Genomic DNA, 14,117 nt, shown 5'->3' with positions numbered 1-14,117 from the left:
CTCCCACCTGGCGGCACGGAGCATCGGGCAGGCTGCTCCGAGGCCGCCTGCTTTCCTTTCCACTGCTTTTAGCCCTGCTGGTCAGTGGGATGGCTGCGTGAGAGGAACCAAAACACTGTGCCAGGGCTACAGCCCTGCTGGGGCCGGCGGGAGCTGGGTGGCCTTTCCCGGCTGCCAGGAAAGGCTGAGGGGAGGCAGGAGCTGGGGCTGGGGCCGGGGGGAGCTGGGTGGCCTTTCCCGGCTGCCAGGAAAGGCTGAGGGGAGGCAGGAGCTGGGGCTGGGGCCAAGGCCGCTGCAGTCCGGGGGAGCTGCAGCACTGCGGCGCAGAGTGAGGGACACCTCCGAGCCATAAGGGCTCCCCGGCAGGGAAAACTGCTCTGGCTGGGTCTGCTGGAACCAGAGTGCTGGCAGAGCCTGCTGCTGCCAGCTGTGTGACTGCAAACGCCCTTGTGCAAAATGCAGAGACGGGGAGAAGCTGCACTTACAGTGGCATGTCTGAACGAGTGGTTGGTTGGTTTGTTTTTTAAACAGTGATTGATCTGGTTCAGCTATCTGGGTTTTAGGATGCTAAATTGCTGATCTGTTTAAGATTTCATACATTATAGTGGGAGTTTTTTCCCCTCAAGAGGCAAGTTCATGGAAAAAGCAATATTCCTATGTACAAGAATGGTACCTCCATCTTGTACCACCGTTAATACATTTCCCGTTTCAGTTGCTCCCCATGTATCAGTTCCATCCAGACTGATGTCAAGGCTTGTTCCACGGGGTAGCAGTGACTGAACAGAGCAAATATGGATCCTTCTGGTCAGGATAAGTCCATGTGAGCCACAGAGTAAGAAACAAACTGTGTCTGTCTGCCAAGGAGAACTTAAAAAACCAGGGTAGATCCTCTGTGGTTTCCTTAAGCTGTCTGAGGAGCTGTTCGTGCAGGCTGGGGCAGTGCCACGTCCTGGAGCTGCATGTGGCTTGAAACAATGATTTGCAGCAGTGGCCTGAGAGCTAAACACTCTGCTGCCACTGCTACTCTTTTTCTGTTTAGCCAATACACTTTTCTCAGCAAAATATCTCATCACCCTTTTGCTTTTTGAGCATCAGTAGAGTCAGCAGTTCCTCCACCACCTGCCAAAAGCTTTGGCTGTCTCCGTGAGAGCTGGGCTTCTTTCCACTACAAAAACTGGAAGGAAGTTAGGAAGTCAGCACTGTGCAACTCTGAAACTTCATATTACAAAACAGGAGAAGACTCTTCTTCTTGTGTTTTCTTACTCATTTTAAATCAGATTAAAAGCCACCACATAAGCTCCTCCCCTCACCAGTGAATGATCTGACTGTGGAAATTGGGTTATGCATCCTCTGGGCTGTGTAGGACCTTGAATGAGGAATGACCTTTGCTGTCCCCTCCTGTGTGTCCTAGTCAGCTTTTGTGCAGTAGGGGACAAGAAGAAATGCCTGAAGTAGGTCGCTGGACACTGCGGTGCAAAGGCTGCTGCCATGGGCTGATGGATGAGCAGCCACAGCTTTCCCAGTGAGAGGAGTGACAGCCCTGCTCTGAGCCAGGGTGGCTGCTGTGCCCCATCCTCCACACCACCCCACACCGCCTGACAGAATCACAGCATGGTTTGGGCTGGAAGGCACCTTAGAGATCATCCAGCTCCCACCCCCTGCCATAGGCAGGCACACCTTCCACCTTATGAGCAGGTCGCTTAAAGCTCCATCCAGCCTGGCCTGGAACACTTCCAGGAATGGGGCATTTGTCTTCTTCAGGCACACTGTGGTCCTCAACAACAACCAGGGATGACTGGTTTGGGATTTTTAGCAGGGATTGAGAATGAATTTCCAAATAGCTCTTCTGCCTCTAAACATCTAAGGTGGGAAAGCATGGCAAGCCTATTTGGGCAGCTGTGGTCTGAGCCCAGGAACTGTCCTTGACAGCATCTGATCCATGTATGGCAGAACATCTCTCTGCAGCTATCAGCCTGACAATCAGACCCCCGGCTCCTGGAGCCAGCTGGGAGGGTGTGCATTGCCACCATTTCTCAGACATGAGGTCACTGAAGAAGACCTTTAACTGTGGCACTCCCCCCACCCCCTCCCAGCCTGACAGCATCTCTCTCTTCTTTTGTTTCAAGAAATATCCCCATTTTAAGAAATGTCCCTTTTTAAATTCTTTTCACTCTATTTTTAAAATATGTAAGCTGGAGTGTTTTCCTCACCCCATTTTTTCCCGTGGGGAGCAGAAGGGGGGTGGCAGGGTGTTTGGCTAAGTGGGCAGCGAGGGGTTTCCTCAGCCAGTGTGAGCACGATTGACTACTCTTGATGGCTCCTCAGGCAGAACTACGTGAAGTTGGTGGCTCTTGGTGAGGGGTCTTCAGGTAAAGAGGGACTTTTAAGTTAGGCAGGGAACTTTCCAGAACAAGTGCTTCTTCAGGCCAAGAGGGTGACAGCTCTTGATGCAGTGTGGGGTGTGGGTAGCTGGGGGAGGCTGGTGTGCTGGATGCTCCCTTACGTGGGAAGTAGATGGTCAATCCATGTTGGAAGATACAGTGCTTCCCCCAGCAAAACTACACACACAGACAGAACTATCTTCTTTATTATAAAGATACACTATGAGGAACAAACTTGAATGTATACTGAAGCTTGTAATGGTACATGCCAAAAATGTACAGTACTATACATAAAAGTGCATTGTCACAACAGATTAACAGTACATTTCTCTTCCAGAACTGTGGGTTTTCCATGTTTTTATTTGATCTTCAAGAGTGGAAGGAATGCAATGGGAATGCAGCCATACACGAAACAGGAAAGGATGCAATGGAAATGCAACAGTACAAGAGCAAAGCTAAAGCTCCTCTAAAATTTAAAGGCACTTTCACATGTACATACTACAGATGTACATTGACACAAGTAGGTAACAGTCAACAAGCAGGAAGCTACCAGTACTGCAATTCATCAAACTTGACAGTAAAGGACAATACTGATTGGATTAGGTGTGCAGGAGTTACCCTTAAGTACGCCTGTAGATGTAGCAGTCTTTCCTGTTACATATCCACTTACTATGCTTTAAAGTATCTATAATAACCATCAAACTACACATTAACTGCGTGAATGCACTAAGTGGATGCATTCACTAAATGCACTGTTTCTAATATTTTCTTTTGCTAAACAATTTCTAATAAAAGCATTATGGAGTCCAGTACAGTTATTTAAACATACAAAATTCCCTATGCAATTTAAAGATACAGGTATCCATCTCAATTGTGCCAGGTGGGTTAATTTAAAAATGCTAGACAAAAACTGTATGTAAATGAAAGCTGAAATTCCAGTTTTGTTCCACTGCGTCTAGTAAACTGGGGAACTACTTGAAAATACCTCTGGTCCCAAACAAGTGAGCAGACCAGCACTGGTCTGCAGCTGGGGCTGGTCTGGCTTAGGCTCTGGCCCTGGCATTGGGGCCAGGCAGTAGAGTTGACAAGGATGGAGGTTTGCTGACCCACGCTGCACAGTGCACTGTGGGGGATTAAGACTTTGTGTCTAACCTAGATGCGTGTGAACTCTCTGACTGGATTGAAAAGTGTTTGCAAATGCCAGCAATAGTTTGGGGCTCAGAGGCAGTTCATGGGGTACTTCTCACACCTGGAGCTTCACATTGCATCGCTTGTCTAGAAGGTGTAAACCAGAGCAGGAATAAATTGCTCCTAAATAACAACAGGAAATTACTCCTGTCACCTCAGCAATTATGTCTATCAAATTTTGTCCCTACTCTTCTCCTCCCAAACTCAATTCTTTATGTATACTGAGTTGTACAATTTCAAGCTTTCCAAAAGTGAGATCTTACAGAATATGTGAAAAAACAGATCTTAATTACAGCCAGTTGTACTTCTGTAGGTGGACCACAAGTGACTTTTCACCCCATTTTATTCATTGAAACTTTTTTTAAGGATTGGATGCTTGAAAATATGTTCACAGAAATAGTATTATGGCTTACTGCTGCAATGTGCAAAACAGCTGTAGGTTTAGCTCACGCCTAAAAAAGTTTAACAACAGAGCACTAAGCGAAGTTGACAGTCGCCACTCACACAGACATAAGAAAGGTACTGATTTCTGTCATTAAAAAAAAGGAAAGTGGAAGGGAAAAGGGTTATGGAAAACTTTAGTCAGCTTGCATCTAGGCAGTAGAAACTCAGCTGCCTGTCCTGTGAGTGACCCCTGCACCAGTGGCAGGAGGCAGACCCCCTTCAGAGTCCCTGTCTTGCTGCTGTCAGCACAGCGGGGCATTTGCTGCACAAGGCAGTCAGCACGGCTGGGTCAGCTCGAAATCGGGCTATTGCAACCCAAATCACGTCCTTAATTGGACACTGAGCAATAAGTCAATGGGATACTTTTCTGAATTACTGTGTAGTTGATCCCTTTAATAGCCCCTCATCCTCCCTAATGGACCAACAGGTTCACACACTCCCCAGAGCCTGGCTTCTGTGAACTTCAAACAAATTCAGCTTCTGTAAGAAATGTGGTATCAGGGAATGAAGGTCTAACTTCATGGGAGAAGGTACACTATTACAGAGGGCAGCAAAAGGAGTTTCTAGATACTATCCTGGAGATGTGCTTTAGCTGTGTCCTGGAATGCTGCTTTGTATCAGTGAGAGCAGTGTGATCTCCAGCTCCATCCAGCGCTTGCCTCTAGTGAGACTGCCAACAAGAAAGCTAAAACTCGGTGCCAATTATGAGTTTGTGAGGGTTTGGTGATTTTTTTTCTTGTGTCTTAAATAAGAAATGTGGCCTGAGATGACTTAAGACATTCCACACAGACACATAATCCTCACATGCTAAACTTCAGTTCTTACTAACCTGCTTGAGATTTGGTTTGGTGACCCAGAAATGAGAGGCTCCATGTCCCCTGAACCCCCTCCCGCCCCTTAGTTTTGTGCAGGATCTGTTACTATATAGCTACAGTAAGACTGTGAAGTATGGTACAACGTGGCAAGCTGTTTGTGATCTGTGTTGGTTTTATTACAAATGGTGCAGCATCAAGTTTTCAAGTAAGTCTATGTTTGTTTTTTAAAACTATGCACAATTGTCCAGTTTTTCGTTTAATCAAAACCATACAAAATACAAATGCCCATGTTAATGTAGCTACTTTCAGACAATACATTCAAAAACACTGAAAAACAAAGCCTCTCCAGTTACAAACATGAACAAATGATGTTACAGAGCCCTGACTTCTATTGTTAATCCATCTCCTTCCCTAGCACACCCCAGCTGGGCGCTGTGGGTGGCTGAGCTGCCTACATTGTGCAAGATTTGTCGGCTGGACCCTGGGAAGGAGGAGAAGGCCCTATGCTAGGATTTGTTTTTGGAAGAACAATAGGTTTTGGCCTAAGAGCAGGAGGTTTCAGCTGCACTCCCATTCTAGGGGCCACCATGGGCTTGAAAGTACTCATGGTGTCACTGGAAGAACTAGTGCTGCGGCGGATCTGAGGCTCGGAGCTCCTTAGAACAACGCTGTGCAGAGGGCTGAGCGACTCCGTCGAGGTGGCAGGGGTGGGAGTGTTCTTCATTTGCTCCAAGGTGTCCAGCACGACATCAGGGGCGTGTTTGGCCGAGCTCTGCCGCTCCAGCTCACGGAGCTCGTTCAGTGCTGTGTTCATTGTCTCCTCGATGTCCTGGGGCAGAGCACAAGAGAGAGCAGCATGTCATTCGTGTTGCTATTGAATGCCAGAGGAGCAAGGGGAGGGGTAAGGAAATGCATTAATTCATTCACCAACCATCCTCTAACAGTTATGACAGTGCTAAAATCAATTTCCACCAGATTTATTTGAAAGACATTACAACTGACAACATGGCAGCTTTGGGTGGACATTATAAACATTTAAGCTTTTTCATATGACAGAATCAAAAAAAGGTGTTATGCCAAAATCTGCAAGCCATTTATGAAGTGATTGTCAGGACAACTGATGTTTGCTTAGCAATGTTTTAGTGGTGAAGATTTCTGTCATCTCTTGGGTACTGAAAACTGCAAAGATTTTAGTCCATTTGCTCACTCTTAGCTAACTGCTCAGCTCAACTAAAACCTCAGGTGTCCAGGGTCTGTATTCCCTCCCATGGATTACAAAACCTAGTTTTCTAAGGAAATAAAGTTTGTGTGCCTATCAGCTCTTCTCTCCTCTTGTTTCACCAAGTTAAATCTTAAACAGAAAAAATCTGTAAAATATTGGTCAGTATGCACACCTAAGAAAAACTATTTTCTTCATCAGGATTTCAGGCCTGAATGCTTAAAGAATGCACCAAGATACTAGTTTACTGCTTCTCAGTGGTATTGAGAAACAACTAAGCTTAAAACATCTTGTTTTCCCTGCCTGCTCACACTGACTTTCACATAGTTTAATCAAAGTTTGGGTTCTAGTCTAGGCATAAAAAAGAGATATCTTAAGCCAAACAGTGTTGTTCCAGGAAAGTAAAGTAATAGCTTAGAATAAAATAAAACAGTAAAAACACTTGCACGTTCTACCCCTAATACATGGGTTCTGACCTAAGCATGCCAGTCCCTTCTACTCCTTGCTGGAAGCAGAGTTTGAAAGCAAGCATTATCAGTACATTAAATTTTAAAACACGAGTGCCAGCGTTATTGTAAAATGTGTTTGCAATCATAAAGCACCCTCAAGGTGCTCCTACTAATCACATTATCCCTCCTAGACAAAATGTGAGTTCTGAAGACAGAGGTATCTATTTACTCAAGAGCCACTACCAGCTCAGTACACAGACCAATTTGATGATCAGGGTGCCTCCTACTCCACTCTCTTCACCTCTTCACTGCCAGGAATGACACTGATGACTGTTCACACAGTAAGACGGCCCACAATTTATGTAGCTGCAACATCTTGCACATCAGGTTCTATTACAAGCATCAAATCAACACACAGTATGAACTGTATGAAAACTATAAAATCCACAAGACCCTGGACTGCCAAACCTCTGCTTTTAATAGTAGTGGTTGCTACTAGCCAATGAGAGAACTTTGCTGCTTACCACAATACTGAGACATAACTGAACACTAATTACATGCAAGTCAGAATAGGCCAGCCTTCAACAGAGCACAGCGATCTATGCAGCTATTCTAACACTGTCCTAGTGTTCTGTATGGCAGAGGCAATTTCATTACAGTGTAATGGGAAATAATTTCTTTTTATTGCTTCTGCAATGTTTACTCCCCTTTGTGCTTCTTCTATTCAGGATTGTTTAATGCATCTTCTTTCACACACACTTTGTTTGGAAAGCCAAGTGGGATATTCCCCTGCACACACCTTCCCACCAGTGCATGTGCTCTGTGCTGTGCTACTCACTGGGATTTGCTGCTCAGAAAATCACAGTGCCATAAATAAAAAAGACACAAACCTGAGCTATTGACTCCGGGTCCAGTGGCTTATGGTCATTGAAACCTGTGTACTGCCCAGAAGATGTAGACCTTCTAATGGGAGGGCTATCGATCTTCTTCAGCGAGTCGTGCCTGCTGATGTTGGTGAGGCTGCCGTGGCCCGGCCTGCGCCGCCGCTCAGGGCTGTCGGCGTTGAGGTTGCGGTTCTGAAGGAGGGCTCTGGGACTGCAGTGAGATGCCAGGTTGGGGGAGCCCAGCTCCATGGCCGAGTTGGACAGAGGGTGAGGTGGGTGTACCGGGCAGTGGCCGTCACTGCTCCTGCCTGGGCGTCTTAGGGGAGGTGGAGGTTCCGATCTCTTTCTTTGCCTGCACCAGTGGAGAAGTGGTGGTAGAACAAACTGTAGTGACCCAGCATAAGCACGTGGAGGAGTAATTGCTGTGTTAGCTGAGCTGTGAGCAGGACTACTGAAAACATGTTATGCTGAGGCTTACCTTCCTGAATACACATCTGAGTGACGGTCAGTAGGAGAGTTCATATCCTTTGATGATGACTTGTCCTCAGTTATGGGTCCGCTGCTGGCCTCACTGTCTGCTTTTTGGCTCAGTGTGTCTGAGAAAGTATCATCCCTGAACAGAACACAGGAGGTGAGATGAGAAGTCAGTGAGTGAGAGCAACTTGGCATGCTCAGATTTTAATCCCCATAAGAAAAGCAGGCATGTTATAAATGCATTGCAGCCTTTGCACAACTCCCAGAATTGTTTATAATACCTCTGTTTACTGAGCTCTTTACACTTTGAGTGTATGTAACCCTTCCATAAAGAACTTTGTCATCCTTGGCAAAGCACTTGCCTAATACTGCAAAACAAGAGGTCAGGGCTGCACTTCCCCAGCTCTTGCTATTCTGAAGCTAAAAGTCAGCAACTGCTACACAGAGATAGTCAAATTAAAGTAAGTGCAGCAGCATCTGTCTCTTAATGTACTGGGAACATATCCATAGAAGTAGCTTTGCCTAGTAGTAGTTTTTGATGGAGCTTTCAATTCAGGGCTGTAAAGACAGGTATCCTGCATAGAAGGCAGATGTTTAACATATCTGACCCTTCAAACTACTGACCCATTTGGCAAACACTGCTAAGCACTGCAGACTTCACACCCCCCAAGAACCCAGCCACACCAGACACCGCTTACATATCCTGCACCACTATGTACTGGTGAGGAACAAGGCCATCAATTCCATTGTGCCTTCCTTCCCACCAGTCCTCAGATGCTCGGTGATAGAGCAGAAGGGAAGCTCCTTTCTTGAAAGAGAGTTCTCGTGCAGATCTTCCAACATAGTCAAACTTGGCAATAGCTTCTATGGGCTCACACTCTGGGTGGGAAGAACAACAAAGATCAGATTACATATCGCTCTTTTGGGTTTCATCAGCCCCATTTTTTGCATTTTCTCAGTGCTCATTCTGACAGAGATCAGATGAAGGAAGGCAGACTTCAGGCAGTGGTTACAATGTGCTCCTTACAAAGAAACATAATCAATCTGTGTCCCAGGTGTGAAACATCTGGGCTGCTTCGGGAGCTGCAGAAAACAACAGCATACTCAAATGTTACAACTGCCCTTGAAAGAGAGGCCTCTGCCTCCTGCTGGAAGGGCTCCTGCGTGCTGGAGACTGGGATGGAGGCCAGGCAATAAAGACTTCTGAAAACAAAAAGAACCAACTCAGATGATTAACCAAAGGCCCAAGGAACCAGCATGATAAGGGAAAAGTAAATAGGAGTGCTCTTACCATGTGCAGTGGCAAGGGAAGGAAGACAAGATTAGCCTGTGCATGAGTAGGGATACCCTGCTGAAAATTCTGGGCCATGGAAATTCTGTCTTTTACGTGATGAGCATGCAGACCTACTGAAACCTAGTGTTTTATACAGCACCAAAGCCTCGTGCTTTAATTCACTTCCTTAATGCCCTTTTGGAGTGAGACAAGGCAGCTCCAGACCACAGGGACAGTCTCTGTGTGGCCTCAAGTTGCTTAAAGCAGCTCTGACTGCTCCAAAATCTCGAGCTACCCTGGTTTCTGCAGGGGAGGCTGCTGGTGTTTTCTGAAGCCAAACACTGGCTACAGCAGTCCTGGCTAATCCTCTGTCAGAAGGACAGCCTTAGGCTGGAAATGGGTTCCATCCCATAACCTGTGCTGGGATGGAGAGCTACTGATGTCAGCAAAGGGGCCCTGCAGCTATGGCCAGAGCTGTGCCCAGGCATCCAGCAAAAAGCTGTGATTTTAACAAGCTCTCATTTTGTTTGCATAAAACCAAAAGCACCTGAGCTCTAACTGATTAAATTTTGTCATCAAAGTCTCAAAACATAAAGAAAAAACTGCAAAATACAGGTCTAAAAATCACATACTCTGATGATTCCAGTTACTGAAGAGTCCCTGAAATGACTAATTTCTTTACATAATTAGAGCAATATTTAGATGGAAATTAACATCTGGGCTAATGACTAGCATAGCAACTTTCTGTCTGGTGTGAATTAAAATTGCTGAGGTTGTAATTCCCTAAAGAACCAGGCTGGTAATGAAAGCCACTGTCCCTTTATGACAACATTTTGTACAGGAATGTCTTTTTAAAATTAACTTTGTTCTACAGTGTGAAAACATAATGACAGCACCTTTATTGAGGTTATATTTTGCAGCTCCTTTTTTTATTAACTTGCCAGCCTGCAGAAAACTGTCTTGTGGCTTGCTGCTTCTGCAGTCACTTTAAGCATTCCTGCCAGTGACAAACTGCAGTGTGTTTAGAAGTTACTAACTCAGAAACTTTACACAGATGGAATACAGTGATATGGGGAATTCACTGTTACAAACACAAAAGTAATGTATGGTGGCAGAAATTATTTCAATTACATAAACACAATTAAGGACCTAGCAATAACAGTATACATTCCTGAAAATGCATCCCTAACTGATGGCTGTAGAGGACCACATTATCTTTTTTGTTCTTTGTCTTTTTCCTCTCTTTCTCTCTTTTGCTTTCTTTGTCTCACAGTCTCTGCTCTGGACCACTGACACAGCAGCAACAATGCAGGATCAAACCACTGGTTTTATTTTTTGTTTTCTTCCCTTGCCTTGCATGGGCAAAGCTCAAGTATCATATTCTACCCCATACTCTGCTTTGAAGTTTGTTGTGGGAAGGAAGAGCTTGTGAGCCAGCACCTTTGAATATCAAATGTACTGTGACTTGTGAGTCAGCACCTTTGGTTGTGTGTTGTGGGAGTTGTGAACTTACTGAAGTGTACTGTACAAAATTAAGGGCTTGTTCACCTCCTCTCTTGTGGGAGTGTGTTGTAAGAAATTTAAGGGTGTGTTAGCCAATACCTTTTGAGTATAAATATTGGGCTGGTGGCCAAAGTTATGGTGACTGTACAATGAAACCTAGGAGTTCCTTGGTATGTGTCCAATGTCTTTGTTCAGCCTGATGAGAATTTATAACAAACATCATGGCCCCTACGGATGTCTCACTCACTGGCATTCCCTGGTGGGTGGGATTGAAGGGTTTCTTGGTTTATGTTTTTAAGCGAAGAAACTATAATGCTGACACAGAAAGAACCATTCTGGAAAACTGGGAGACCTCTAATGGTGGTAGCATTATGATATGCTACTCTGTTGTCATTCCTACAGTCTCTCTCTAACAGAAAATGCGGATGCCACAAAGCAACTGTAAGGCTCAGAAAATGAAAAGAGGTAAAAATAAACATGCCTGTTTATCTTGCATTGTCTTTAAGAGGGCAATATGAAATGGCAATAATTTAACACTGACAAAAGAGCACAGTTCTTCTCCTACCATGTGTATTGCTCATGGAATTTATTATAAGAAGGAAATACTGGAATCAGGTAAGATTGAGAAGGAGCAGACATTTGTACGAGTACTCTGTTCTTATATTACAGCTAATTTATGGGTGATGGTAGAGTTGGTCAAGAATTCAGAAATAAAACCTCCCAGGCTTTGGAGAGCCAGTCACCCACTAACAGGCAATACTTTAAAATGTAAAGAAAAAAATTAAGTCAACCAAACAAAAAAGTTTTGCAGTAAGTCATAAAATCCCAAATTTCCTGCACATATTTTCCTTAGACATTCTCCACAGTTAACTGGTAATGCTCACGAGAACTGGGTTGATGGACAAACCCCTACGCTGATTGGCTATGGAACATCCTGTTTCTCTGCTAACATCAACAGACCATACAGTATCCCACAATTGAGTATACAGGTCTTTTTATTTACAAATTAGTGGACTAAACTAGAAACAGTTCTGTCTTGCTCAGTGGAATTATGCTCATATAAATGTGCTGCACAATGAGAATCCTGTTTATTGTAACCTTCTGCCACCTGCAAGACTCACATACTTTCTCAGAGGTCTGAATGATGATGTCCCACTGGAACCAGCTGCATGAATTGTTAATGTACCCATAATGGATGTGACTTTTGAGACATGCACATCAGATTGCCTGGGTAACAAATCCCACCTCCTCAGGGAGGAGTGCCCAGTAGATTTCACACAGATTTCGTGAAGAGGACAAAAAATGAGTTCAGACAGGTTTTCCTACTGTGAAAGGGCTGGTTTTGTTTCTTTATACACAGAGATAACTTTCCTACAGCAAACAGTACTGAGACTGCACTTAAACAGTAATTCACCTTGTTACAGTCAAGCTTTAATAGTGAAAACTGAAGTACCATGACAGTTACTCCTACACACAAATGCATTTTGGAAAGTTAAGCCATTTAATATCAAGGTTACCGAATGACAGATGAGTATTTCCAAAAAGCTAAGGCAACGAAAGCTAAATTTGGGATCTGTAACTCAAATTCTGTCTGGTACTAACGTCTAACAGTAAAATTGACAGCTCAGAGGGAAGCGTAATTGCACTGCTCTGTCCGTACCTGCGGGCATTCAGCTAAAATACCAAGAAGTTTTTGATGGAATACAGGATCTCACCAGCTATAATCTCTAGCGAATCAGGAAATGCTATGGAAAGGAAAAATCAGGACAAACTGAAGAACTGTGGGAAAAACTCATGCTGCTTGGGAGAGCAGAAAAGGCAGAATAAACATGTTAGTTTTAGTTTTGAGACCGGAGTGCCAGATGTAGACCTAACCTCCCTACAGAGGTGATGGTAGTGAATTGGACCTGGGCTGCCCCTTATGCCTCAGGGCACAAGGAGCTAAGGAAAGGAGGGACACCTTCCCCTGCACTTTTTCTAGGGGAGTTGCTCTGCTCTGTACTTCCTCATTTTTCCCAGGTAGACTGTCTGTTGGGAATAAAGTACGCCCTCGAACTCCCCAGGAAGATGCTATCTCCCTACTTCTTTATATTCTGCATCCCATCAGAGAATAGAGTGGTTTTGTAATTTCAAAATGTCCTCAGGACAGCAGTTCTCTGACTGGGAAGAGCAAAAGCAAGGAACTGTTGCAATTTGTTGACAAAACAGAATTTGGCAAAGTATTGATCACAGCAAGCACTAGCGAAGAGCAAGAAAATGACTAAGCATTGGGAACAACAAGGTACAGTCTGACATGTCCCTGTAAGTTTTGTTTTCAGCAGAAATACCATCTAAGTTTTATCCTAAGTTTAGGAGATATCTGTGGAGAGCATAGTATTAATTTTATGTATGTTTTCCTAGGAGAACTCCATCTGTCTAACTTCCTCAGGAAATGTTTACTTCCTCTGCAAACAGATCTAGTCACTCTTTACCATATGACTCCAACAAGAATAAAAAATCTCCATCAATTTGAAGGTAAAGGAAATATGCTAACAGCTGTTTCAGTAAAACATAAACAATGTCCTTTGAATCTTTACTGCAGAGACATTTTCAGGTAAAGGTTGTCTGCAGCAAAATTACAGGTGTATTTTTTTTTTTGTGTCTCAGCTTGAGTACAAATGTTCTGAACTTCACAAATTAAATTTCATTTCCAGTTTTAGGAGAAAGGAAAAACTAATATGTTTCCCTTATCAGAATACTTTCTGTATATCTAAAAAAAGCCTGAAAACACCACAGAAAAGTGCAGCTCCTTTTCTTTCCTGCTTCCCTTTCAAGTGATCAACTGAAATACATGAACACCTATAAACTTAGGGAAAAAAACCCACAACAATCTATATGCTTAAAATAAAGCAGTTATGAAATATTTATATGTTCATTTATATGTGCTAATATTTTTTTCCCAATCCTACTGCATTTTACCTCCGTGGACATAACTTAATTTTTGATTTTTAAAGTCTTGTTGTTTTCTAAATTGTAATGAACATTTCTAGCACTACTGACACAGCCCCTAGAGATGGTTTTTTCTAGTAGGCACTTGAGCGAGAGAAAGAGAGAGAGCCACTTGCAGTTTAACTTTATAGCAACAGCAAGTAAAATAAATCCTTTTGGTTTTGATTGCAACCTCTGGATTATGTTTCAATGACCCTGTAATTCCTGTGGGGTAGGCAGCTCAGTTTTATGTATGTATACAACATTTTAGCATAAAACTAATCAGATTTTCAACATGAAAGAAAGCCCCTCAGCATTTACAGAATCTGCTTCTTCCATGTCCTAACAGAGGGAGCCATGTAAGTACCACAGGTCTGATCAATACAGCAGCAATGTGGCACCTCCCTTTCTCTCTCTCCACATTCAGCTGGCAGTGATGCATCCAGCTTACAATCAATCAATCAAGCACATTAAAACTTCAAAATACTCCTTTAGTAGAAGGGTTTTTGCTACCCACCAC

The 14,117-nt window shown here is 43.9% G+C and overlaps 1 protein-coding gene across 1 annotated transcript in view; it reads right to left on the bottom strand.

The window, feature by feature from the left end:
- Positions 1 to 2,567: 2,567 nt before the first annotated feature.
- Positions 2,568 to 14,117, bottom strand: part of SRGAP1 (SLIT-ROBO Rho GTPase activating protein 1) — a 138,875-nt gene continuing 127,325 nt past the window's right edge. The window contains exons 19-22 of the mRNA XM_041465689.1: positions 8,553 to 8,733; positions 7,859 to 7,993; positions 7,387 to 7,732; positions 2,568 to 5,657 (exon numbers count right to left, since the gene is read on the bottom strand). Of these exons, the coding sequence (XP_041321623.1) occupies positions 5,280 to 5,657; positions 7,387 to 7,732; positions 7,859 to 7,993; positions 8,553 to 8,733 (1,040 nt within the window). The 3' untranslated portion in view covers positions 2,568 to 5,279. The remainder of the gene's footprint in view (positions 5,658 to 7,386; positions 7,733 to 7,858; positions 7,994 to 8,552; positions 8,734 to 14,117) is intronic.

The sequence above is a fragment of the Pyrgilauda ruficollis genome, unplaced genomic scaffold, assembly GCF_017590135.1.
Source record: "Pyrgilauda ruficollis isolate IOZ18807 unplaced genomic scaffold, ASM1759013v1 scaffold19, whole genome shotgun sequence".
In the NCBI taxonomy this organism is placed as follows: Eukaryota; Metazoa; Chordata; class Aves; order Passeriformes; family Passeridae; genus Pyrgilauda; species Pyrgilauda ruficollis.
Note: the sequence above shows the minus strand (reverse complement) of the source record. Positions and strands in the feature narration are given on the sequence as shown.